General features: G+C 43.9%; 1 protein-coding gene across 2 annotated transcripts; it reads left to right on the top strand.

Annotated features, from left to right (window-relative positions):
* Positions 1-204: 204 nt before the first annotated feature.
* On the top strand, positions 205-27,917 carry LOC124006243 (phosphofurin acidic cluster sorting protein 1-like). Of its 2 annotated transcripts, none has more exons than XM_046316142.1 (23): positions 205-726; positions 6,623-6,710; positions 8,378-8,467; positions 8,637-8,762; positions 8,911-9,055; positions 9,417-9,508; positions 9,645-9,728; positions 9,809-10,026; positions 10,130-10,223; positions 10,308-10,385; positions 10,542-10,693; positions 10,943-11,078; positions 11,743-11,847; positions 11,950-12,056; positions 12,161-12,315; positions 13,591-13,701; positions 14,071-14,188; positions 14,766-14,808; positions 14,986-15,028; positions 15,134-15,269; positions 15,416-15,654; positions 15,834-15,953; positions 26,791-27,917. In XM_046316142.1, exons 1-23 carry the CDS (start codon positions 530-532, stop codon positions 26,907-26,909), a joined length of 2,796 nt encoding a protein of 931 aa, XP_046172098.1. In that variant the 5' UTR covers positions 205-529; the 3' UTR covers positions 26,910-27,917. The 2 variants fall into 2 exon arrangements, with proteins under 2 accessions (XP_046172098.1, XP_046172090.1); XM_046316134.1 differs by having other exon boundaries at positions 12,161-12,336.

Raw genomic sequence — 27,917 nt, 5'->3', positions numbered from 1 at the left:
GAACTGTAACTCAGTAAAACCGTTGAAATTGTTGCCTTTATTTTTTGTTTAGTGTAATAATGAGTAGGATACCCTAATGCTCCAAGGGACCACTGTGCTGGTACCATGCCTCCTCTCCCTATAGTGTGGATGGCAGCTCTGAGAGGCTCGCGTTACAATAATAGCACTCTATCACTGTGTGGGTGGGACAGAGGGCGAGAGGGAGAGAGCGAGCGAGCACGCACACAACATACCGTATGCACCTGCTGTGACGCTCTGACTCTGACATTATTATTGTTGAGAGATTGTACAAGTAAAGAGTGCGTCTTTAACGAGAGGCGTAGCTATTCTCTTGTGCTCCCTGGAGGGCAAGTTCCGCTTCCTGCTAATAAAAACATCGCACTTGTGAGCATATCACATCAACTGTGGACTGCAGAACAGAAAAGCATGAAATGCAAGCAAGAAGGCATGGAATTATGTGGATATGAAAGCGCAATTTGAAGCTTCAGGGTATGATGAAAATATCTGTATGCACAAGTCAGGAAGCTGAATGACAGAAGGTATTTTCTTCCACATCCAAAACACATCCAGTATGTCGGAGAGAGGGGGTATCCCGCGGACTGGGGGCACACCATCTCCACATATGCAGCCGTACAAGACCGTCACGATCGTCCCGAACCGTCCGGTTCAAATGAACCTGTATGCGACCTGGGAAATTGATCGCTCATCTCCAAGCTGTGTGCCCAGGTATGGCCGCCTAAACTCCATGGCTGGTTCTGACAGTCGTGGTTTCCAGTCTGGATCAGATCACATATAGGTTATCGGCTTCTGTGGTCGGGTGTTGATTTAGAAATGATTTTGAATCAGTGAGAAGAAGTCACCTGTTTTGCCCTCAAGAGAAGTTATGTAGGAGGGTTGAATAAAAGTTGTAAAAAATGTATGAGTTAATGAAAATAACATTGAATATGATTAAAGTTTAAGTAAATAGCATACTCCTGTATTTGCCTTTGAATAATACACATTTTGCACTGCTGCAAATTACTCCAAATATGACAGCAGTTTTTGTTTTGTGATTGCCAATGTAAATTAATTGTCAGTTATTAAGTTAGTGTGCTCTTCACATAGATACATTTCGGCTGCAGTGATAGGTTATTGCTGATGGTAGTGAAGGTTAGGGGGTCTCTTTAAAGGGGCAATATGCAGTACAAACAATACGATTGCCATTTTAATAGGAAGATCTCATTCAACTTTACAGTGAAAAACGATATTTGGAGGACCATGGTTATGAAGAATCAGCATCAGGAAGTGCAAGATCATGACTGACCAGGATGTAAAGCCTCCAAATCAACATATCCCTGAGCAGTTGGGGACACAGACAGGGTGCCATAGACAGCTGCTCCTAAACCCCACAGGAAAACAACATGCTGTCAGAATAAATAATTGTCCAGCACAGTATATACTTAGAGGCAAGAGATTGGCTAACACTTTTATGCCGATATACATACGCCTACGGACCGTTGCTAATCGGGGAATACTCCATCACTATTACTAACAATGTTAAATTTGAACAATATTCAAAAATGTTTCTGATACTGCTTTTTTGTCTAACTCTGAATTGTTAGGTGTTTGATGTAGGCTAGCAATAGAAAAGAGGGGGCAGGAGTGGGGTTGCGTGTGGATTCTAGAAGGACCCCTGTATTAAGGTAAAGGCTGCTTGCGGGGGTGCTCTCTCTGGCAGGGAAAATGGAGAGAAGACGTGGGTGGATTTGAAGAAGAGCTGGTTGAAAATGATTTGTTCCTCTTAAAGTGGTCCACACACTGTACGGTGAGCTCTGAAAATAGTATGTTGACACGTACCTTGGATGTCAATTGGATGTATTTAAAGACCTACCTTCAAACTCAGTGCCTTTTTACTTGACATCATGGGAAAATAAAAATTAATCAGCCAAGACCTCAGGAAAAAAAAAAATTGTAGACCTCCACAAGGTCCTTGGGAGCAATTTCCAAACACCTGAAGATTACCACTTTCATCTGTACAAACAATAGTACACAAGTATAAACACCATGGGACCACACAGCTGTCATACTGCTCAGGAAGGAGATAAGTTCTGTGTCCTAGAGATGAACATACTTTTGTGTGAAAAGTGCAACTCAATCCCAGAACAACAGCAAAGAACCTTGTGACGATGCTGGAAGAAACCGGTACAAAAGTATCTATGTCCACAGTAAAACGAGTCCTATATCGACTTAACCTGAAAGGCCGGTCAACAAGGAAGAAGCCACTGCTCCAAAACCACCATAAAAAAAAGCCAGACTACGGTTTGCAACTGCAAATGGGGACAAAGACAGTACTTTTTGGAGAAATGTCCTCTGGTCTGATGAAACAAAAATGGAACTGTTTGGCCATAATGACCATCGTTATGTTTGGAAGAAAAATGGGGAGGCTTGCAAGCTGAAGAACACCATCCCAACCGTGAAGCACGGGGGTGGTAGCATCATGTTGTGAGGGTGCTTTGTTGCAGGAGGGACTGGTGCACTTCACAAAAATAGATTGCATGAAGCAGGAAAATTATGTGGAAATATTGAAGCAACATTTCAAGACATCAGTCAGGAAGTTAAAGCTTGGTCGCAAATGGGTCTTCCAAATGGACAATGACCCCAAGCATACTTCTAAAGTTGTGGCAAAATGGCATAAGAACAACAAAGTCAAGGTATTGGAGTGGCCATCACAAATCCATGACCTCTATCCTATCGAACATTTGTGGGCAGAACTGAAAAAGCGTGTGCGAGAGAGGAGGCCTACAAACCTGACTGTGTTACACCAGGTCTGTCATGAGGAATGGGCCAAAATTCAATCAACTTATTGTGGGAAGCTTGTGGAAGGCTACACAAAATGCTTGACCCAAGTTAAACAATTGAAAGGAAATGCTACCAAACACTAATTGAGTGTATGTAAACTTCTGACCCGCTGGGAATGTGATGAAAGAAATAAAACATTCTCTTTACTATTTTTCTGACATTTCACATTCTTAAAATAAAGTGGTGATCCTAACTGACCTAAAACAGGGAATTTTTACTTGGATTAAATGTCAGGAATTGTGAAAGATTTAAAATCAGTTTATTTGGCTAAGGTGTATGTTAACTTCCGACTTCAACTGTTTATATGCAGTGCATTCGGAAACAATTCAGACCCGTTGACTTTTTCCACATTTTGTTACATTACGGCCTTATTCTAAAATTGATTCAATAGTTTTTTTTCCCTCATCAACCGACACACAATATCCTATAAAGAAAAAGCAAAACAGGTTTTTAGACATTTTTGCAAACGTATAAAACTTTCTTTTACTGAAATATAACATTTACATGGGTATTCAGACCCGTTACTCAGTACTTTGTTGAAGCACCTTTGGCAGTGATTCCAGCCCTGAGTCTTCTTGGGTATGATGCTACAAGCTTGGCACACCTGTATTTGGGGAGTTCCTCCCATTATTCTCTGCAGATCCTTTCAAGCTCTTTCAGGTTAGATGGGGAGTGTCAGTGCACAGCATTTTTTAGGTCTCTCCAGAGATATTCGATCGGGTTCAAGTCCGGACTCTGGCTGGGCTGCTCAAGAACATTCAGAGACTTGTCCCGAAGCCACTCTTGGCTGTGTGATAAGGGTCATTGTCCTGTTGGAAGTCAAACCTTTTCCCCCAGTCTGAGGTCCTGAGCACTCTAGATGAGGCTTTCATCAAGGATCTCTCTGTACTTTGCTCCGTTCATCTTTCCCTTAATCCAGACTAGTCTCCCGGTCCTGCCGCTGAAAAACATCCCCACAGCATGATGCTGCCACCACCATGCTTCATCTTAGCGATGATGCCAGGTTTCCTACAGATGTGACACTTGGCATTCAGGCCAAAGAGTTCTATCTTTGTTTCATCAGACCAGAGAATCTTGTTTCTAATTGTCTGAGAGTCCCTTAGGTGCCTTTTGGAAAACTTTTACTGAGGAGTGGCTTCCGTCTGGCCAATCTACCATAAAGGCCTGATTGGTGGAGTGCTGCAGAGATTGTCCTTCTGGAAGGTTCTCCCATCGCCACAGAGGAAATCTGGAGCTCTGTCAGTGACCATCAGGTTCTTGCTCACCTCCCTGACCAAGGCCCTTCTCCCCTGATTGCTCAGTTTGACCAAGCAACCAGCTCTAGATAGACTTGGTGGTTCCAAACTTCTTCCATTTAAGAATGATGCAGGCCACTCTTGGGGAACTTCAATGCTGCAGGACTGTGCCTCGACCCAATCCTGTGTTGGAGCTCTACAGACAATTCCTTTGTACTCATGGCTTGATTTTTGCTCTGACATGCACTGTAAACTGTGGGACCTTATATAGACAGGTGTGTGCCTTTCCAAATCATGTCCAATCAATTTGATTGACCACAGGTAAACTCCAGTTAAGTTGTAGACACATCTCAATGATAATTAATGGAAAAAGGATGCACCTGAGCTCAATTTCGAGTCCCATATTTATGTAAATAAGGTATTTATGTTTTTATTTTTAATACATTTCTAAAAACCTGTTTTTGCTTTCTCATGGGGTATTGTGTGTAGATTGATGAATACAAAAATATTCAATCTGTTTTAGAATGAGTGTGTAATGTAACAAAATGTGGAAAAACTCAAGGGGTCTGAATACTTTCCGAATGCACTGTATAGTGTACACCCCTTCAAATGAGTGGATTCGGCTATTTCAGCCACACTCATTGCTGACAGGTGTATACAATCGAGCACACAGCCATGCAACCTCCATAGACAAACATTGGCAGTAGAATGGCCTGACTTTCAACGTGGCACTGTCATAGGATGCCACCTTTCCGACAAGTCAGTTTGTAAAAATGTTGCCCTGCTAGAGCTGCCCCACTCAACTGTAAGTGCTGTTATTGTAAAGTGGAAACGTCTAGGGGCAACAACAGCTCAGCCGCGAAGTGGTAGGCTACACATGCTCACAGAATGGGATCTCTGAAGCGAGAAGCGCGTAAAAATCGTCTGTCCTCGGTTGCAACACTCACTACCGAGTTCCAAACTGCCTCTGGCAGCAACGTCAGCACAAGAACTGTTCGTTGAGAGCTTCATGAAATGGGTTCCATGTGTAAGCAGCCGCACACAAGCCTAAGATCACCATGCTCAATGCCAAGCGTCGGCTGGAGTGGTGTAAACTTCGTGGCCATTGGACTCTGGAGCAGTGGAAACGCTGTATCTGGAGTGATGAATCGTGCTTCACCATCTGGAAATCTGACGGACAAATCTGTGTTTGGCGGATGCCAGGAGAATGCTACCTGCCCCAATGCATAGTGCCAACTGTAAAGATTGGTGGAGGAGGAATAATGATCTGGGGCTGTTTTTCATGGTTTGGGCTTGGCCACTTAGTTCCAGTGAAGGGAAATCTTATCGCTACAGCATACAATGACATTCTATACGATACTGTGCTTCCAACATTGTGGCAATAGTTTGGGGAAGGCCCTTTCCAGTTTCAGCATGACAATGCCCCTGTGCACAAAGCGAGGTCCATACAGAAATGGTTTGTCGAGATCAGTGTGGACGAACTTACCTGGCATGCACAGAGCCCTGACCTCAACCCCATCGAACACCTTTGGGATGAGTTGCAACGCCGACTGCGAGCCAGGCCTAATTGCCCGACCTCACTTAAGCTCTTGTGGCTGAATGGAAGCAAGTCCCCGCACCAATGTTCCAACATCTACTGGAAAGCCTCCCTAGGTGAGTGGAGGCTGTTACAGCAGCAAAGGGGGGGACCAACTCCGTATTTAATGCCCATGATTATGGAATGAGATGTTCGACGAGCAGGTGTCCACATACTTTTGGTAATGTAGTGTATTTCTATTTAGCCTATAGTGCCATATCTGTTTGGCATTTGCTTTTCGTGAATATATCAATTATTAACCATTAATCTCCTAACCCAATCAGATGTTCTCTGGTAGACCTCTCCAGCGTCTCTCTCTCTAATGGTGTAGTGAGTGGAGAGGCCAAGGTTTGTAGTGAATTTGACATTTAATCAGGGAGGAACAGCAGATACGGCACCCTCTCCTATTACCCAATCTTTGTGACGTGAGGCCGAGTGCTGCACCTAGGACCCAAATGGAATTAAAGGTTATTCAAGATGCAATGCTTCAGTTTGTTTGGCTAAGAATCAACAATGAGGCTGTAGACCTAGTTGTGTCTTTTGGAGCCAAAGTGGCTTCTACCTTGAGAGGGATGACAATTTTTTTAGTTTCTCCTTGAGTGTCCTGTTCTGTCTGAATAGCTCTCATCTACGCAGATAAATCCCAGCCAGCCAATCTGTCTCTGCTTTGTCCAAAAATAAAGTACTTCGAACCACGAATTGCCCGTAGGAATACAGTGATCTGTGATTTATGTCTGGAGCCTAATATTCCTAAAGTGCTTTTGTTGGCCACCATCCTCACCGAACCATTCCCGCTTACAATTTGCATTACAAATCTAGGGTGATACTCCACCACTCTCAGCCAACATTTTTTTAAAAAGATTTGTTATTGTCAAGGACTCGACTGACACTTTCTCATGTTGTTGGTATTCACTGAATTCACAGACTAAAACAGAGGAATATGAATATCCCCTTTTTCTCTCCTTAAACCCAGGCTCTTCACAGTTACTCTGAAGAAGCTGGTGATGCTTCAGGAGCTGGACAGAGACCTAACCTCTGTTGTCATCGCAGTCAAACTCCAGGTGGCGCTCTTCACACACACACACCGCCGTCCCTTCGACAGAGTGTACATACAGTGCCTTGCAAACGCCTTGGCGTTTTTTCTTATTTTGCATTACGACCTGTAATTTAAATGGATTTTTGGGGGGATTTCATGTAACAAAATAGTCCAAATTGGTGAAGTAAAATGAATAAAGAAAAAACAAATGGAAAGTGCATATGTATTCACCCCCTTTGCTGTGAAGCCCCTTAATCAGAGCTGTTGCAACCAATTACCTTCAGAAGTCACATAATTAGTTAAATAAAGCCCACCTGTGTGTAATCTAAGTGTCACATGATCTGTCACGTGATCGCAGTATAGCTACACCTGTTCTGAAAGGCCCCAGAGTCTGTAGCACCCCCAAGCAAGTGGCACCCCCAAGCAAGCGGCACCATGAAGACCAAGGAGCTCTCCAAACAGGTCAGGGACAAAGTTGTGGAGAAGTACAGATCGGGGTTGGGTTATAAAACAAATTATCAGAAACTTTGAACATCCCACAGAGCACCATTAAATCCATGATTATAAAATGGAAAGAATATGGCACCACAACAAACCTGCCAAGAGAGGGCCGCCCACCAAAACTCACAGACCAGGCAAGGAGGGCATTAATCAGAGAGGCAACAAAGAGACCAAAGATAACCCTGAAGGAGCTGCAAAGCTCCACAGCGGAGATTGGAGTATCTGTCCATAGGACCACTTTAAGCTGTACACTCCACAGAGCCGGGCTTTACGGAGGAGTGCCCAGAAAAAAAGCAATTGCTTAAAGAAAAGAATAAGCAAACAAGTTTGGCGTTTGCCAAAATGCATGTGGGAGACTCCCCAAACATATGGCAGAAGGTACTCTGGTCAGATGAGACAAAAATTGAGCTTTTTGGCCATCAACGAAAACGCTATGTCTGGCACAAGGCCAACAGCTCTCCTCGCCCTGAGAACATCATCCCCACAGTGAAGCATGGTGGTTGCAGCATCATGCTGTGTGGATGTTTTTCATCGGCAGAGACTGGGAAACTGGTCAGAATTCAAGGAATAATGGATGACGCTAAATACAGGGAAATTCTTTCAGTCTTCCAGAGATTTGAGACTGGCATGGATGTTCACCTTCCAGCAGGACAATGACCCTAAGCATACTGCTAAAGCAACATTCGAGTGGTTTAAGGGGAAATATTTAAATGTCTTGGAATGGCCTAGTCAAAGCCCAGACCTCAATCCAATTGAGAATCTGTGGTATGACTTAAAGATTGCTGTTCACCAGCGGAATCCATCCAACTTGAAGGAGCTGGAGCAGTTTTGCCTTGAATAATGGATAGCAATCCCAGTAGCTAGATGTGCCAAGCTTATAGAGACATACCCCAAGTGACTTGCAGCTGTAATTGTTGCAAAATGTGGCTCTACAAAGTATTGACTTTGGGGGGGTGAATAGTTATGCACACTCGAGTTTTCAGTTTTTTATTCTTATTTCTTGTTTGTTTCACAATAAAATGTGTTGTGCATAAGAACAGCCCTTAGCCGTGGTATATTGGCCATATACCACACCCATTTGTGCCTTATTGCTTAAATACACTAGTGACTTATAAGACCCTTTTAGACCCTGTAATCCATGGATAATATATGCAGGAGATGTATTGTAACGTGTTTGGAATATCTTCTTAGGGATCAAAGCGCATTTTACGGTCCAATGAAATCCTGTTGTCATCGCCTGGACTTACCGAGACCGATCTTCAGCTAACTTTCTCCTTGCAAGTGAGTTACCGTGGAGTGTTTGCACAGACAGTTATGTGTATGCAAATTAATTGTGGATGAGAGTCAGAGACTTTTTTAAAAATGTCCCAGAGATTCTATTTTCAGTGCATGATTTAAGTGCATGTCTGATTCTGTCAACCTCGCCATCTCTCATCTTTACTTCCTCCAGTATCCACATTTTCTGAAGCGAGATGCCAACAGACTGCAGATCATGCTGCAGAGGAGGAAGAGGTACAAGAACCGCACCATTCTGGGCTATAAGACCCTGGCACTGGGCCTTATCAACATGGCAGAGGTAAGAGGGCAACACCTCACCCCAGCCGTTATCTGCCATGACTACGATCATTCAGGCTTTTGTTTGTACAACGCGCCATCAATTGTCCCCCCCCAATTATTTTTTTATCTCTTTCTCTCCCTGACCCCCTTTCCTCTCTCCTCCCCAGGTGATGCAGCACCCCAGTGAGGGAGCCCGTGTGTTGGGTCTCCACACCACGGTGAAGGACACGGCTGTGCCTGTGGCCGAGATGAGGGTCTACTCGCTCTCCAGCCAGCCCATCGACCACGAGATGTCCAAGGCCAAGATGTCTGGTAAGGGAGACACAGAGTGAAAGACAAAGGGGACAGGCTCGAGGGCGATAAGGCCATGAACAAGGAATCAGAAAGTAAAATGTTTTTTTTTAAACGTTATTTTTATTATTATTTTTATTTATTTCTATTCTGCAATTTGCTTATATGGAGTTGTCTAAGTATCCAGAATGTCAGTGTATTGAACAGTTCAATGTGTACGTGCCACACCATGGTCAGTAAATGCAATCATCCATGTTTGTCTTTTGAGAGAGTCAGCCACTGCCTTGTCCATATGACACAAGATTTAAATAGTTTTCACATCATACTGGACCCCCACACCCATACATAACACATCTCCTATCTGGCTCCCTGTAACTGCCAGACCGCTCCCCTGACATTGACAACTACTCGGAGGAAGACGAGGAGAGCTATTCATCAGAGCAGGACGGAAGTGATGACCCTGCTCACAGCCAGGTAGGGGGGGGGGAGCGACACTCAGAAAAATACCACACTGCTTCAATACAAGCATTTGAGCCGGCGTGCAGCAGAGTGGATGGAGGGTTTGTCCGGTTTGAGCACGAAGTTGACCCTCCCTCTTTTTTTTCTCCAGTATCTGTTTGACGAAGAGGATGACATGAGGAAGAAGAAGCACCGACACAAACTCACCTCTACAGCCTCCATCACCAGAGCTCATGTAAGCATCCAGTCTACTCGTCTGCCTGCCGCTGTTCTAGTCAACCGGTTTGATATCTACGTGTTCCTTTAACCCGGCAGCCCAACATCAAGCAGAAGTTTGTGGCCTTGTTGAAGAGGTTTAAGGTGTCTGATGAGGTGGACTTTGGCCTGGAGCACGTGTCCCAGGAGCACATCCGTGATGTGGAGGAGGACCTTGATGAGCTCTATGACAGTCTGGAGATGTACAACCCCAATGACAGCGGGCCAGAGATGGAGGAGACGGACAGCGTCCTCAGCACACCCAAACCCAAACTCAGGTCATGAGAAGTCGGACTTAATCTGTAGGTAACGGAAATGTATGTTCTGACAAACATCCACCTAACAGAACTCTGGCAATCTCTCTTCTCTCTGAACGTTCAGGCCCTTCTTTGAGGGCATGTCCCAGTCCAGCTCGCAGACCGAGTTTGGCAGTCTGAACAGCAGGTGCAGTCTGCCCAGAGACACCCTGAGCCCAGTGAGTACAGTACATGGGGGTGGCTAGTCCAGATGTCCCCTGGCACTCCCTCTTACCACTGTTTTCCTGCTGTCTGACATTCAGCAAGGTGAGCAGCCCCCGTCAGGCAAGATGAAACGCTCTCGCTCCCGCAACTTGGACGACTCTGAGACAGACACCCTGGTGAGACCCTCTAACCTCCCTCCCTCCCTCCCTCCCTCCCTCCCTCCCTCTCTTATTTTCTCCCCCTCGCTCATTGGTGGCCTCTGTATTTCAGTGTCTTGAGGCCTGTGCGGTGTTAGGATGTGTTTCTGTCTGGCTGTCTGTCGGTGTGTTTAGGTGCTGACTGATCCGGAGATGTTTCTGGACACTACCCCCTGCATCACTGTCTCTGTCCCAGAGCAGCTACCCAGGACCCCAATGAGGGAACTGAGGAGCAGCAAGAGTGAGAGCCACACCAGCATGCCCTACACCACCATGCCCTCCCCCAGGTCAGTCTAACACACACACACACACACACACACACACACACACACACACACACACACACACACACACACACACACACACACACACACACACACACACACACACACACACACACACACACACACACACACACACACACACACACACACAAAACCCTCCAGTGCTACATGTGCGCTCCTTCACTTTCTGCCATAGTCATATTTTCTGTGTGGGTTACTGACTGTCAGTGAGTAGGAGTGTGTTTTTTCCAGGTTGGATGGCGGGCACACACCCAGGCAGAGACGTGGGACACCAATGAAGGAGAGGCGAGCGCTGTCCAAGCCACTAAGCGAACGTACCAACAGCTCTGACAGTGAAAGGTCACCGGAGCTCAGCCACACCCCACAGGTGACCCCCCACCCTAACCAGAGCTAGTCCGTACCCATACTCACCATGGAGCTGAGGATTTGCTTGCAGAGGGTGATCCAGAGTGGTGGTGATCCTGTTGCAAATGTGTAGCTTTAAAGTTAATAAAAATTTAGCTTTGGGGCAGAGAAAATGTTGCAATTCTACACATTTTGCAGTTACTTCACAGGTTCATATAATCTCTGAGTGAGACTGACTAACAAAGTCAATGGGGGGGCCCTCAGGAGATCATGGCTACTGGCCTCGAGCCTTGATGTGCCCGGTCAGTAATTCAGCCATGACATACTACAACATTTATATAGCTGGCTAGACTAACTTACCTAGCAATCTGTCAAATGTGAGCTGACATGGGCTAATTGAGTGACTGTCAGTGACTGACATCACAAGAGGAAAACTACTACCAACTACTACCGAATATTGAAGTTTCACCTTGTGTGTTCTGAGATTCTTACTCTCAGCAGGAAGTTGAGACCCGCAATTGACTTCTCGCTTACAGCTGCATACAGGCACTGTCCTGTTGTGTCGATGGATTTCATTGAAGCATGTGTGTGTGCGCCCAGTTTTTGACAATGTATTTGAATATGCCCAGAATTTGACTTTGTGTGTATGTGTGTGTGTGTGTATGTGTGTGTGTGTGGGGGTGCAGGTGCCCAGGAAGGCTGTGTATGACCAGCTGAATCAGATCTTCTCCTCAGACACTACCCTCCCGGACAGCCTGGTCCTGGTCAACACCAGTGATTGGCAGGGACAGGTATTATCTCACTCCTCCATTCCCCTGTGGACATATTTACTTTTGCGTATGTGTGTTCATCTGTGTCTATGTGTTTGTGGCCTCTGGTAAACGTGTGTGCAGTATGTGTCCGAGGTGCTGCTGGCTCAAAAACAGCCGTTAGTGTGTACCTGCTGTGGGGTGGAGATTCAGGCTGTCCTCACCACCCTTCTCACGCGCATCCAAAAGTTGTGAGTAGCCAATGAATCAATACTCGCTGGTTCAATGTATCGTGTGGTAATGAAGGGAACCTATTATATTGTGGTCCACTAAACCCGCCCTCCTCTCCCCGCAGCTGTAACTGTAACTCGTCCACGCCGCCGCCCGTCAAGGTGGTGGTGGCAGGGGGACAGAGCTACCTGGGGGCCATCCTGCACTTCTTTGTCACTCAGCTGGCCAACAAAACATCTGATTGGCTCAGCCTAATCCGCTTCCTGGTGGTCCCCCTGGGTGAGAGAGAGACCGGTTCAGGTCCTGAGAACAGTAATATAAACATGTTATATACCATTTAACACAATGCTTGGGTCTAAAAGATCAGTATTATACAATGTGACTGCTGTAAGATGTTTCCCACTGGGCACACCATGTCATTTCAACGTGGAAAATTGGGTAATATTTGGTTGAGACGATGCTCAATGAGATTGCAACCTATATTCACCGACTCAAAAAGACATCCGAAAGTTAGTTCAATTTCCAACGTGTCATCACTATGATTTCAACCATCTAAAAGCACAACCACATTCCAATGAAAAAACAATGTCCGATTTTTTTTTTTTTTGTCGTTGTTCACTTGTCACCCAAAGGTCCTCCACTTCACCATTTTTAAAAGCACAGCCAAGTTCAAATGGGAATACAATGTCAGATCATTTTGTTTGCTTATTACAAGAGATGAATGTGTTACCACTCTGCGCTTCATCTCATAGCACATCCAAATGACCAAGATTGCAGTTGAGATTACATTAAAAGTACATGGTGTGAGGGATCAATGCCGTTTGAGATTCTGCGCAGATTTATGACAGCAATTGTGAAGATCTCCGCAGACCTGCGACCACCTATATGCATGCCACATTATATGATTACATAAGAAGACATTTATATTTACAGTCATCGCAAAATGAGGCCATGGATGTGTTACTCATTTTAAGGTTGAACGTTACATTCATTTGTAAGATAGCCTTGACTTTAGGCTGTATACTGGATAACAAAAGTCCTATTGAATTGTGGTTGGTTGTCAACGCAACCCAATATCCTCATTTGAAGGAGATGAATCTTCTGCTTGGATAGTTCAATCTGTGCCACTGACTTAAGTCTGGCGTTAATTCCAGTTTGTCTACAGATTAAGAATTGAGACGTTATATTCACGTCTCCATCTCAACCAAAAATCACGTAGATTCCACTTTACAGTATGTTGACAAACTATGTGGAAACAACCTTGTTTCAACCAGTTTGTTCCCAGTGGGATAGTATTGTACATATCTAGCATGGTTATGTAATGCTTATATATATATATAAATAAATAAATACGCCTCTTCAGCTGTAGCATAAACAAAGATTTACAAAAACACCCACTCTCATGTTCTGAAACCTCCTCCTGACAATGAGTTGCTCCAGTCATTATGTCACATATAGCTGAAGCGCAGTATGGTACAGCTGCTCTGCTCAGAGCTGCAGTACTGAGTGGGTTGGGTGTGTGACTCATTGTGGCTGCCTCTACTCTGCCTCCAGGCTGTCACCCTGTCGCTAAGCACCTAGCCTCCCTGGACCCTCGCTACAGCTCTGTGTTCCTGGACAATGCCTGGAGAGACCTGTTCAGTCGCCTGGAGCCCCCTCACTCCAGTAAACACCACACCTCTCTCTCCCCATTGCTCTCGTTCTCTTGCTCTCGTTCTCTCTCTCTCTCTCGCTCACAAGGGCGCTTTTTGTTTTGTGCTATTAGCGGCAACACAGACTGAAGGACTATTTCATTTCAGTTTCTAAATCAATATGCTTTGTTTTACAAACAGTTCCACTGAGCTGGAAGGCAGTCGAGCATGTGTCTTTGGGAACTTAATCTGCCTTGATCAGCATATTAATGGTATTTGACTGGAGGATGCGCTCTCTGCAAGCTGCCCCATCTCTTCCTTAGTTACTAGGGTTAGTCAGTTCAGATCTGGTCACAGCCTTGCGCTCCCTACGGACTGACTGTCTGTTCCCCTTCCCTCCCAGCGGCTCCAGCTGCAGACGGCGTGGACGTGGCTGGGAGGATCAGCCAGTACATCAGCAGTGTCTCTGTCACACACCAGTTGCCTATCGCTGAGGCCATGCTCACCTGCAAGTACAAGACGTGAGTGGAGTGGCCTGCGTGGCTGATTTACGCTGCGTGTACTAAACATTAAGAGCACACGACAGGAAGCTATGATCCCTTATTGACTTCACTTGTTAAAACCTACTCCAATCCATGTAGACGAAGGGGAAGAGACAGGTTGAAGAAGGGTTTTTAAGCCTTGAGAGATGGATTGTGTGTTTGTGCCGTTCAGATGGTGAATGGACAAGACAAAAGATTGAAGTGCCTTTGAACGGGGTATGGTAGTAGGTGCCAGGCGCACCGGTTTGTGTCAAGAATTGCAACGCTGCTGGGTTTTTCATACTCAATATCATCCTGTATGCATCAAGAATGGTCCACCACCCAAAAGACATCCAGTGAACTTGACACAACTGTGGGAAGCAATTGGAATCAACATGGGCCAGCATCCCTGTGGAACGCTTTTGACACCTCGTAGAGTCCATGCCCCGACGAATTGAGGGGGGTGTGCTCTTAATGTGTTCTTAATGTTTTGTACACTCAGTTTATATGATGTTAATCAGGTATGTTTTAGGAAGACAAATGTTTTATTGGCCACTCATTATTTCCACCTTACCAGATATGACGAAGACTCTTACCAGAAATTTGTTCCCTTTGTTGGGGTAAGTAAATCAGTACTGATGGTTTCCATCAATACTAACATTGAGGCAGTCAATTTGGCAAATGATGCCTCTTATCATAATTATTGCTTCAATGCAAACGGACAGACGGGGGATATCCAAACGATTCTCTGGCGTGTAATGCTGATACTAATGAACTGATCGCTGTGTGTGAAACAGGTGGTGAAAGTAGGGCTGATTGAACCGAATCCGGCGTATTCAGGTGGGTTCATATTTCTGGAGTACCTTATTGTCTGTTAATGTTTACCTTTCTCTCTCCAGTCTGTCCCTGAGCAGTGTTAAGGGCAGTGTTGATTTGGGCCTACAGGTGGAGACTCTGAGGAGGCTGTTAGTGTTAGCTTGGCTGTTCCCTCCACCTCCCCACCCGCCCATGGATCTCCCACCGGGATGACCAGAGAGGCTGTCACCCCACCTCCGTCTCCCTCCCTGAGTAGCGGTCTGGGGTATGACAACCACAGTGTACAACAGTCTAACATGAGAAGTTAATTCCCATCCCTGCAGTTAAACACGTTTTTGAGTACATTGTTGAGCAATAGTTGTTTTTCGTACACTGTCTGCCACACTCTCTACCTCTCTCCCTCTCTCCCAGGAGCCCTAATATGTCCCATGGGGTGGACACCATTGGGCTGACGGTGGATTATTGGGTAGCGACATGCTCAGAGCGGAAGAAGGACGGGGAGCGGTGTGACAAGGGCTCCAAGAACACCCTGAAGAGTGCCTTCCGTTCCCTGCAGGTCAGCAGGCTGCCAGGAGGGGGCTCCACTGAGAACCAGCCCCAGGCCAACACCATGGCTATGACTGTGGTCACCAAGGAGAAGAACAAGAAAGGTGAGGAGGAGGCTGGGAAGATAGTGGACCGTCCAGCACATGCAGTTTGTCAATCAACTAATTTGGGGTAGATAATGACTAAGTAAATGTACTAACTGAAAGGAGAAGTATGCAATGGATGCATGCCCCCCCCCCCCCCCCCCCCCCCCTCTGTGTGCTCATCACCTCCGTGTCCACAGTCTCCACCATATTCCTGGGGAAGAAGCCCAAAGAGAGGGATGTGGACTCTAAAAGCCAGGTGGTTGAGGGCATCACCAGACTCATCTGTTCTACCAAGCAGCAGCAGACCAGCCTAAAAGGTACACCACGTCATTTCAACGTGGACATGTGGGTCATATTTGGTTGAGCTGTTGATCAATGAGATTTCAACCTTTTTTTTAAAATTCACCCACTCAAAAAAGACAGCTAGAAGTTTGTTGATTTCCCAACTGTGTTATCAACAATCTAAAAGCACAAACGGGAATACAATGTCAGATATTTATTTAGTCTTCAACCTAATGAGTTATCACTGTGCTTCGTCTAATAGCACAACCACATAACCTGGATTGCAGTTGGGATTACATTGTTAGTGCATAGTGCAAGTAATCAATGCTGTTAAGAGATGCTGTGCTGGGAGACACGTGATGCGGAGCTGATTAGACGTTGACAAACCGAGCTCTTCAAAGTTATTCTATTTTTACCTAAATAACAACGTTGAAACAATATTCTAACATCGGCTGATAAATTGTCAAGTACTTACCTTCCCAAAGAGCCATGGACCTCCGACCGAGAGGCAAGAAGGACGACCAAAACGTTGTTGATTCCCAAGATAACGATAACGCTACAGCTAGCAAGATTGAGCATTAGCCCTCATAACTCAGACGACAGTTCCAGACTGTTGCTCTCAGCAGCCTCTTGCGAGCCTGCCGACATGCTGGCTACTCTCCTCCGGGAAATTCAGGATGGTAACAGAGGTCTTTCTCTGAAAATTGATAAGAAATCGGCTGAACTCCATTCTTCCATTGACGACCTGAAATCCTCCATGAATGATCTCTTTTTGAGAACGACTGAGGCAGAGTTGCGCATTAGCACAGTTGAAGATACCATCACTAGACATGACCAGGTCTTGACACAACTGCAAAAGGCCGAAGCCATCTCTTCAACACACCGGGAGAAGTGCACACTTTTCTCAAAGAACAGAGCAACGTCTGAGCCAGGACGGTCTCTCTGGGGGATAAAATGCAGTTTGTTTGTTTTCTCTTATCCGGATTGAGCTGCTGGTATCTCCCGGTCACTTTCATTTATTTGTACATTTTCAACTAACCGTATCTTCCCGGGGTGAGTTCTATTACATTTACAGGAGAGTATATTTTGGTTTAGTCCATATCTACTGGGCGAAGCAATAAGTGGGTTTAGGCCCACTGCTTTCCCCCTCATTTATGTTAATCTTTCAAAAAGAGACTCAAGCAGCCCTTACTGTGGGCAGTAAATATTCAGCCATAAATATCTATTCGCAACGTTTGTTTTCAGTCTAGAGAGCTCGCAGGTTTTAGTTTACGCCAAGGTTTAGCTAGTAAGAGCAAGATGGAAAGCGAGGAGCAACGTATCTCTACAAGTGTATTCATGTTTGATTGTTGGGACTGTTGTTCTAGTCTGACAATCGGGGTGGGTGGGATTTTTATTATTTTTTTCTTCCTTTTTCTATGTTTATTGTTTCCCTCCTAAAGAGACACACAGGTCACTTTTGTGCTCAAACCAAAGTTGAAACATTTCCTAATTATCTGCATATGATAGATTTCTATTCACATATTTGAAACCCAACCTATGCTTAATCCACTAAAAAATGTCACATTCAACGTAAAAGGTCTTAACAGCCCGATTAAAAGGAAAAGAGTCTATACATACCTTAAGAAATTACACAAGAAATTGAAGAGGGAATGGGTAGGACAAGTTTTTGCATCCTCTTTTAACTCCAAAGCAAGAGGAACTGCAATTTTGATAAGTAAACACATCCCCTTCTGCATCAACAACACCATCTCTGATCCCTCTGGCAGGTTTGTTTTGGTGCAGGGGCATATGTTTTCAGAGTCTTGGACCCTATTGAATATTTATGCTCCAAACTTCGATGACCATATGTTTATTCAGAATGTCTTCCTTCAGGTTGCTCAAGCACCACCAGGATGGCTACTGGTTGGAGGAGATTTTAATTTTTGCTTAGATACAGTTCTTGATAGGTCTTCTGATAAACCCTCACTTCTTACCAAAGCCGGCAAGCTCACCATGTCATTCATGAAAGATCTCAATTTACTAGACATCTGGAGACAGTTGCACCCACAGGATAGGGACTACTCTTTTTATTCACACCCACACAAGACACACACACGCATAGATAACTTTTTACTTTCGACACAACTTTTTCATAGAGTGTTAGATGTCGAGTATCTCCCCAAATTGCTTAGTGACCATTCTCCTCTGGTATTATCAATCTCCATTCCTACCAAGGTAAATGAAGCATATAGATGGAGACTAAATTCTACACTCCTAAAACAACCTGAATTTTGTGCCTTCATCAAAGAGCAGATCAATATTTTTACTTTGACAAACAAACCCTCTGCTCCTGACAGCTTCATTCTTTGGGACAAATTGAAGGCCTACCTGAGGGGACAGATTATTTCCTATACTAAAGGGCTGAAGAAAAAACACGGTGCGGAACTGAGTGCCCTTGAATCTGAAATCTCAGAGCTAGAGAAAACTTACCAAAGAGGCCCGACTAAAGATCTATACAGGCTTTTGGTAAATAAAAAACGTCAATATAATATTCTGAACACATATCAAGCTGAGAGGGCCATCACTAAATCGAAACAGCGTTATTATGAGCTTGGAGAGAAAGCTCACAAAGTATTGGCATGGCAACTGAAAGCAGAGGAAAGTAAGAGGACAATTAATGCCATAGAAACTCTTACTAAAGAGATATCTTTCGACCCTACTGAAATTAATAATACTTTTAAGAAATACTATGAAGACCTCTACACTTCCCAATCAAGCGATGATCTATCAGAGATAGACTCCTTTCTCTCCTCTCTCAACCTCCCATGCCTGTCAGGGGAAGACAACGAGCGCCTGAGTGAACACTTCTCAGTTCCTGAATTGGTGGAGGCCTTCCCTCCAGAGTTCTATAAAGAATTTAGGGAGCTGTTTGTCCCCTACCTTATGGAGGTACTTAAAAAAAGCCAGAGAAGACAACTGCTTTCCAGAGTCCTTCTCTCAAGCAGTGATTACTGTAATCCACAAGAAAGGGAAAAACCCGCTAAAGTGCGCCTCCTATAGACCAATCTCTCCTTAACACAGATTGTAAACTGGTCACCAAGATGCTATCTAAGAGACTGGAGTCATGTCTTCCCCTGTTGGTCAACCCAGATCAGACTGGCTTCATAATTAATAGATTGTCCTCCAATAATCTCAGAAGGTTCTTTGATATAATTCACCTTGCTAACAAAAACAAAATACCTAGTGTCGCAGTCTCCCTCGACGCTGAAAAGGCCTTTGATAGGGTTGAATGGCCATACCTCTTTTGCGTCTTGGAAAAGTTCGGTTTAGGTACCGTATTTGAAAATTTGATAAAATCACTCTACAAATCTCCTAAAGCTAGGATTGCTACCAATGGGATTACTTCCTCCGCTTTCCCTCTTTATAGGGGGAACAGACAAGGTTGCCCAATTAGCCCCCACCTCTGCCCTCGCCATCGAACTGTTGGCTGAGGCTATTAGAACGTGCCCTGACATGCATGGCTTTGAGGTGGGCCCCCATACCCATAAATTATCACTCTTTGTGGATGACCTTATCTTATTTCTAACAAACCCAGAACACTCTCCTCTCTCACTTGCAGATCCTACTACAGTGTTATAGTTCTTTCTCTGGAAATAAGGTCAATTTTAATAAAAGCGAAATCTTGCCGTTGTCTGTCTTTGACCATCGTACCATCAAGCACAAGTTTCCTTTCAGATGGTCGCCTATGGGCTTCACATATTTGGGCATAATGGTGGATGGTAATCTGAACAACCTCTATAAACTCAATCTGGCCAGTTTGTTGCAAAAGGTGGAGGTTGACCTTTGTAAATGGATGGACTTACCTCTCACTCTTCTGGGTAGAATCAATGTAATTAAAATGAATGTCCTGCCCAGGTTTCTATATCTGTTTCAATCTCTCCCTATCCCTGTTCCCGCAGCATTTTTTTCCTCTCTCGACAAGCTGACCAGACGGTTTATCTGGCACGGCAAAACCCCTAGGGTTGGCCTGGATAAACTGACCCTTGATTACAGTCAAGGGGGCTTAAACCTCCCCAATTTTAGAATGTACTACTGGGCTGCACAGTCTAGGTTTCTGGCTCAGAGGTTTGACAATGGTCCCTCTCCCTCATGGTTGAACATTGAAAAGCTTGAGGTAAATGATAACACTGGGGCAGATTTGTTTTACAAATGGGACAGAAAATCTATAAAAACCATCACAGACAACCCTTTAATCATACATTCTGTCCTGGCATGGTGCAAACTGCATGAGCTGTTCGGACGAGGGGGATTCCTTTCCCCTAAAACCCCTTTATGGAACAATAGATTGATCCCTATGTTTTTCCAGAATAGTAACTTTAGACCATGGTCTGATAAGGGGATCACTTTTCTGGAACATTGTTACGAGGAGGGAGTTCTTATGTCTTTTGATCAGCTGAAACAGAAATACCACTTGCCTAACAGGGACTTCTTTAGCTACCTACAACTACGAAACTTTATTAGGCTGACTCTCAAGGGACAATGGAACCGACCTAAGATGTCACCTATTGAACAACTCTGCCACGCAGACCAACCACTGTTCAAGACCATTTCACGTGTTTACAATGCTCTTATGTCAGGACTAACACTGCCTGGGCTAGATAAACCCCGACTTAGATGGGAGAAAGATCTGGGTATTGATCTTGATAAGGATCTATGGAGTGACCTATGCAGGGATGGGGTTACATCCACATTGAACTCCAGATACAGACTGATCCCGTTTCATTTCCTCCATCAGCTCTATATCACCCCATCTAGACTCCACAGGTTCAACCCAGATATCTCCTCCCTATGTTTTAGATGTGGCTCAGATGAAGGAACATTCCTCCATTCCACTTGGCAGTGTTCAAAACTACACGGTTTCTGGCAGGGGGTAGGCGATACCATATCCTCAATTCACGGGGTTGCATTCCCTTTAGGCCCGGAGGTCTGTCTACTGGGTAACTTTACTAACACCAATCTTAGGCAAAGCCATACTATAAAGCTAACAGAAATATTGCTAGCGATTGCCAAGAAATGTATTGCCTTGAAATGGAAATTGGATTCCTCCAGTTGCAATGTGGCTTTCGGAAGTTAATAGATGTATCCCTTTGGAGAAAATCACTTACTGCTTGAGGAATAAGTTAAAGACATTTTACTGAATTTGGCAACCTTTTATTGACTATATGGAGAATCTCCCCCCACATCTCATTGATTGAATCTATATATAATCCTCACATAATGTTTCACACGTAATGTATAATATGTAGCCTACGGCAGGTGATCCAATGTCTCGTTATTTTTTTATTAATGTATGTTTGTTTATATAATTATAATTATATAATTTATTTTTGTTACGCTCGTCTGTTACTGTCACTTTGTCCTATCGTTGTCTAATATCTTTTCACTTTTGTTTTTAATGTTCTTAATTGGAAAATGCAAAAATAAAATATAAAAAAATAATAAAAAAAGAGATGCTGTGCTGATTTATAATAGCAATTGTGAAGATCTCCACCGACCTGCAACCATTGCTTGCTATCTTGACCATGCACGCTTTCTACGATTACAGAATACATTTATAGTTACAATAGCCTCAATGTGGCCATGGATTTTAAGGTTGATTAAATACTGTTACATTAGTTTATAAGAATGTTTTTTTTTACTCTATAGCAAAAGTGTTATTTAATTGTGTTTTGGTTGTCGACACGACCAAATATCAACATTTGAAGGAGATGTATCTTTTGTGCCACTGATTTAGTCTGGCTTCAATTCCAGTTTGTCTACAAATTGACAATTCATATGTTGAATTCATGTCTCCATCTGAAGCAAAAATCTAAGTTAAAGAATAGGACGAAAATCAAATCAAATGTTAAATGCAAGAATGGGACTAAATCAAATCAAACTTTATTTAAAGTACATTAAAATTTTTATTTGATATCCATATCTCCATATCCCCGGATTTCAACCGCAAGCACTGGACATTTACACCTGGATCTCGCAGCTAGCTAGCTGCTATCCGTGTGACTAAAGAGTTCCATCAGCCACTCCTGGGCTACAATCACCTATCCGGACCCGTTTTACTGCCGATGTGGAGCCGCACCGAGCCTTCACGACTGGACTACTGACGTTATCTGCGCACTGGGAGTTATCCAATTGGCCCCTCCGACGTTACCTGAACGCCCATCTGCGGTCCGCTAATCGTTAGCTGTCTTATCGGCTGCTATCTGAATAAGACGATCGGACAGTTTATCTTGGGTCACTATAACTATATCTATTTTGCTAATTTGATTGATCCCCTCTACCACACGGAACCCCACTAATTTACAGACGGAAACGCGCGAGGTGGCTAAAAACAGACCTCCATCCTATGCAAGCTTGCTACTGATGGCCCGGCGAGCTGTCTGAATCACTACTCACTGGACCCTTATGATGACTCGACTAAGCATGCCTCTCCTTAATGTCAATATGCCTTGTCCATTGCTGTTCTGGTTAGTGTTTTTAGCTTATTTCACTGTAGAGCCTCTAGCCCTGCTCACTATAACTTATCCAACCTTTCAGTTCCACCACCCACACATGCGATGACATCACCTGGTTTCAATGATGTTTCTAGAGACAATATCGCTCTCATCATCACTCAATACCTAGGTTTACATCCACTCTATTCACATCCTACCATACCTTTGTCGGTACATTATACCTTGAAGCTATTTTATCGCACCCAGAAACCTCCTTTAACTCTCTGTTCCAGACGTTCTAGACGACCAATTCTCATAGCTTTTAGCCGTACCCTTATCCTACTCTGTTTCTTTGGTGATGTAGAGGTGAATCCAGGCCCTGCAGTGCCTAGCTTCACTCCTATTCCCCAGGCACTCTCTTTTGATGACTTCTGAAACCGTAATAGCCTTGGTTTCATGCATGTTAACATTAGAAGCCTCCTCCCTAAGTTTGTTTTATTCACTGCTTTAGCACACTCTGCCAACCCGGATGTTCTAGCCATGTCTGAATCCTGGCTTAGGAAGACCACCAAAAATTCTGAAATTTTCATCCCTAACTACAACATTTTCAGACAAGATAGAACTGCCAAAGGGGGCGGTGTTGTAATCTACTGCAAAGATAGCCTGCAGAGTTCTGTCCTACTATCCAGGTCTGTACCCAAACAATTTTAACTTCTACTTTTAAAAATCCACCTCTTAAAAACAAGTCTCTCGCCATTGCCGCCTGCTATAGACCACCCTCTGCCCCCAGCTGTGCTCTGGACAACATATGTGAACTGATTGCCCCCCCATCTATCTTCAGAGCTCGTGCTGTTAGGTGACCTAAACTGGAACATGCTTAACACCCCAGCCATCCTACAATCTAAGCTTGATGCCCTCAATCTCACACAAATTATCAATAAACCTACTAGGTACCACCCCAAAGCCGTAAACACGGGCACCCTCATAGATATCATCCTAACCAACTTGCCCTCTAAATACACCCTCTAAATACTGCTTGTTTCAACCAAGATCTCAGCGATCATTTGCCTGCATCCATAATGGGTCAGCGGTCAAAAGACATTCACTCATCACTGTCAAACACTTCAGCGGGCAGGCCTTTCTAATCGACCTGGCCGGGGTATCCTGGAAGGATATTGATCTCATCGCTTCAGTAGAGGATGCCTGGTTATTTTTAGAAAATATCTTAAATAAGCATGCCCCATTCAAGAAATGTAGAACCAGGAACAGATATAGCCCTTGGTTCTCTCCAGACCTAACTGCCCTTAACCAACACAAAAACATCCTATGGCGTTCTGCATTAGCATCAACCAGCCCCCGTGATATGCAACTTTTTAGGGAAGCTAGAAACCAACATACACAGGCAGTTAGAAAAGCCAAGGCTAGCTTTTTCAATCAGAAATTTGCTTCCTGCAACACAAACTCAAAAATGTTCTGGGACACTGAAGATAGGAAACACTGTCACCACCGATAAATCCACTATAATTGAGAATTTCAATAAGCATTTTTCTACAGCTGGCCTTGCTTTCCACCTGGCTACCCCTACCCCGGTCAACAGCACTGTACCCCCCACAGCAACTCACCCAAGCCTTCCCCATTTCTCCTTCTCCCAAATCCAGTCAACTGATGTTCTGAAAGAGCTGAAAAATCTGGACCCCTATAAATCAGCTGGGCTTGACAATCTGGACCCTTTCTTTCTAAAATTATCTGCCGAAATTGTTGCTACCCCTATTGCTACCCTGTTCAACCTCTTTCGTGTCGTCTGAGTTTCCCAAAGATTGGAAAGCAGCTGCGGTCATCCCCCTCTTCAAAGGGGGGGATGCTCCTGACCCAAACTGCTACAGACCTATATCTATCCTACCCTGCCTTTCTAAGATCTTCGAAAGCCAAGTCAACAAACAGATTACCGAATCCCACCATTCGAATCCCACCATACCTTCTCCGTTATACAATCTGGTTTCAGAGCTGGTCATTGGTGCACCTCAGCCACGCTCAGGGTCCTAAACGATATCTTAACCACCATCGATAAGAAATCATACTTTGCAGCCGTATTCATTAACCTGGCCAAAGCTTTCGACTCTGTCAATCACCACATCCTCATCGGCAGACTCGACAGCCTTGGTTTCTCAAATGATTGCCTCGCCTGGTTCACCAACTACTTCTCTGATCGAGTTCAGTGTGTCAAATCGGAGGGTCTGTAGTCCGGGCCTCTGGCAGTCTCAATGGGGGTGCCACAGGGTTCAATTCTTGGACCGACTCTTCTCTGTATACATCAATGATGTCGCTCTTGCTGCTGGTGAGTCTCTGATCCACTTCTACGCAGACACCATTCTGTATACGTCTGGCCCTTCTTTGTTAACAACCCTCCAGGCGAGCTTCAATGCCATTACAACTCTCCTTCCGTGGCCTCCAATTGCTCTTAAAGACAAGTAAAACTAAATGCATGCTCTTCAAATGATCGCTGCCTGCACCTGCCCGCCTGTCCAACATCACTACTCTGGGCAGCACTGACTTAGAATGTGTGGACAACTACAAATACCTAGGTGTCTGGTTAGACTGTGAACTCTCCTTCCAGACTCGCATCAAACATCTCCAATCCAAAGTTAAATCTAGAATTGGCTTCCTATTTTGCAACAAAGCATCCTTCACTCATGCTGCCAAACATACCCTTGTAAAACTGACCATCCTGCCAATCCTCGACTTCGGCGATGTCATTTACAAAATGGCCTCCAATACCCTACTCAATAAATTGGATGCAGTCTATCACAGTGCCATCCGTTTCGTCACCAAAGCCCCATATACTACCCACCACTGCGACCTGTACGCTCTCGTTGGCTGGCCCTCGCTAGGTAAAGTCCCCCCTTATCTCAGCTCGCTAGTCACCATAGCAGCACCCACCTGTAGCACGCGCTCCAGAAGGTATATCTCTCTGGTCACCCCCAAAACCAATTCTTCTTTTGGCCGCCTCTCCTTACAGTTCTCTGCTGCCAATGACTGGAACGAAGTACAAAAACCTCTGAAACTAGAAACACTTATCTCCCTAACTAGCTTTAAGCACCAGCTGTCAGCGCAGCTCACAGATTACTGCACCTGTACATAGCCCATCTATAATTTATCCCAAACAACTACCTCTTTCCCTACTGTATTTATTTTGCTCCTTTGCACCCCATTATTTATATCTCTACTTTGCACATTCTTCCACTGCAAATCAACCATTCCAGTGTTTTACTTGCTATATTGTATTTACTTCGCCACTATGGCCTGTTTTGCCTTTACCTCCCTTATCTCACCTCACTAGCTCACATTGTATATAGACTTATTTTTCTACTGTATGTTTGTTTTACTCCACGTGTAACCCTGTGTTGTTGTATGTGTCGAACTGCTTTGCTTTATCTTGGCCAGGTCGCAATTGTAAATGAGAACCTGTTCTCAACTTGCCTACCTGGTTAAATAAAGGTGGGAAAAAAATAAAAAATAAAAAGGTCTATTTTAAGTTGAACCCTGGGTTGAATTGAAACAATAGCTGTTGACTTCGCAAATACTAGATATACTGTAGGCCTAAATAGTATCATTGATGAAATAGGACTTATAAAGTATGGTAACATTTAATTTACACTCTTAAACCTACCCTTTGGAATGACTTCGATTGCAACAGTGAATCTATTTAGTTAAGAGATCCCTCAATAATCAAATCGGTCACATACGTGTTTAGCAGATGTTGCGGGTGTAGCAAAATGCTTGTGTTTCTAGCTCCAACAAGAAGTATCTAGCAATTTCACAACAATACACACAAATCTAAAGTAAAGGAATGGAATTAAGAATATACAAATAGTTGGACGAGCAATGTCAGAGCGGCATAGAGTAAGATACAGTAGATACATAATTGATGTGTAATGCAGCATTATGAAAGTGTCCAGTGTTCCATTATGAAAGTGTCCATTGATTTCAAGTCTATGTATATAGGGCAGCAGTTACTAAGGTGCTACTCACGAAAGCACATTGGTAGAAGTCATTTGACAAATATCAACGCTAAGCAGGGCTGGGCATGCTTAAAACCCTTGGTGAGTTGGCCAAATGGAAAGTTGTAGATAGATCAACTCTCCAGTAGGAGGTGCGGCCCAGGTTTGTCTATGTTAAATTGGTTACCGTGATGACAATCTTGTAGTTGACATTTCCCCCTCAAAACAACAGTTTTTCAAATCCAATGTATTTTCCATGTCACACAATACGTTGACAAATGAATTTGAAACCATGTTGATTCAACCAGTTTGTGCCCAGTGGGACTGAACCCGATTTAACATGCTTGTTTATTTTTCAGTGTTTGTAGATGGGAGTCATGAAACTGTTGGATATTTTTCAGTGTCTGTGGACGGTGTGGAGTGGACTGATGTGAAGTTCTTCCAGCTGGCTGCCCAGTGGCCCACCCATGTGAAGTACCTGCCAGTCGGGCTGTTTGGCTACAACAAGACCGCCACCTAGAGGCCAACCCAGACATGGTCTCTATGCTTCCTGGGCACCAAGGGCACCAAGGTTATTATAGTTGTTGTTCTATTTGTTTTTTAATATATTTTTTGAAGTTCAGTTTGCTAGTTTTCAGACCAGATTTACTATTTTTTATTTAGTTTGAGTTTTATAAAAACTATTTTCATTTTTGATATTATTTATTTTCAGTTTTAGTGTTAGGGACAGAAAGTACCAGATTTCTTCCTTGGTCGTTAGTGATAAACAAGCTAGGCCTATTCGAAATCTCACTATCTCCAGGCATTACTTACCTGCCAAGTTCAGAAGCTTGAAAACCCTCATTTGATTGTTGTCCAAAGTTTAGAAGATGAAAAAAACTCAAACTGAACATTTGATGATTTCTGTTGGAGTCAAATATCGTTTTAGTTTTTCAAACATGTTTGTTAATTATTTATTTCAGTTTACTATAATAATCTTGCTTAGCAGTGGAAAGAAAAGCCAATGATTTACGGAGATTGTTACATGATGACATGGATTGACAGCGCTAATGGATCGAGGCCATAGATTTTAATGCCATGTTCCTATTTTCTAAGGTGGGTTCAAGCAACAAAATAACAAATTAGCCTTTTTTGAGATGCATTTCCTCATTCATATGCTATGGCTCTTCTTTCAGTGGACTGGCAAGGTTAACTCCAGCTGTCCTTGTGGCTGTGTTGTACTTTCTTTTTTTTCAAGCAGTGTTATGTGAAGCAAATTTCAGTGGTCATTGATATTATTGATAGAATTTCCCTCAGTGTTACTCTGTGCATAAAAAAAGTTAAGTCAGTTTGGTGAAAGTCATATCAATTGATTGTTATTTACAGAAATGGTTTGTGGTAATTGGACCTGTTTTTGCTTTTAGTATTTTTCTGTGAGTTACTGTTACTTTTGCGAGTGTGTGTTTTTGTTTGTGTGAGAACCTCCAAATGCTTGTGAATGTGTGCGTAGCATGGGTTGTCATTGAAATAAACACAAACAATACAGAAA

Source organism: Oncorhynchus gorbuscha, linkage group LG02 (assembly GCF_021184085.1).
Source record: "Oncorhynchus gorbuscha isolate QuinsamMale2020 ecotype Even-year linkage group LG02, OgorEven_v1.0, whole genome shotgun sequence".
Classification (NCBI taxonomy): Eukaryota; Metazoa; Chordata; class Actinopteri; order Salmoniformes; family Salmonidae; genus Oncorhynchus; species Oncorhynchus gorbuscha.
The sequence above is the reverse complement of the archived record's forward strand: the minus strand, read 5'-3'. Positions and strand labels throughout refer to the sequence as shown.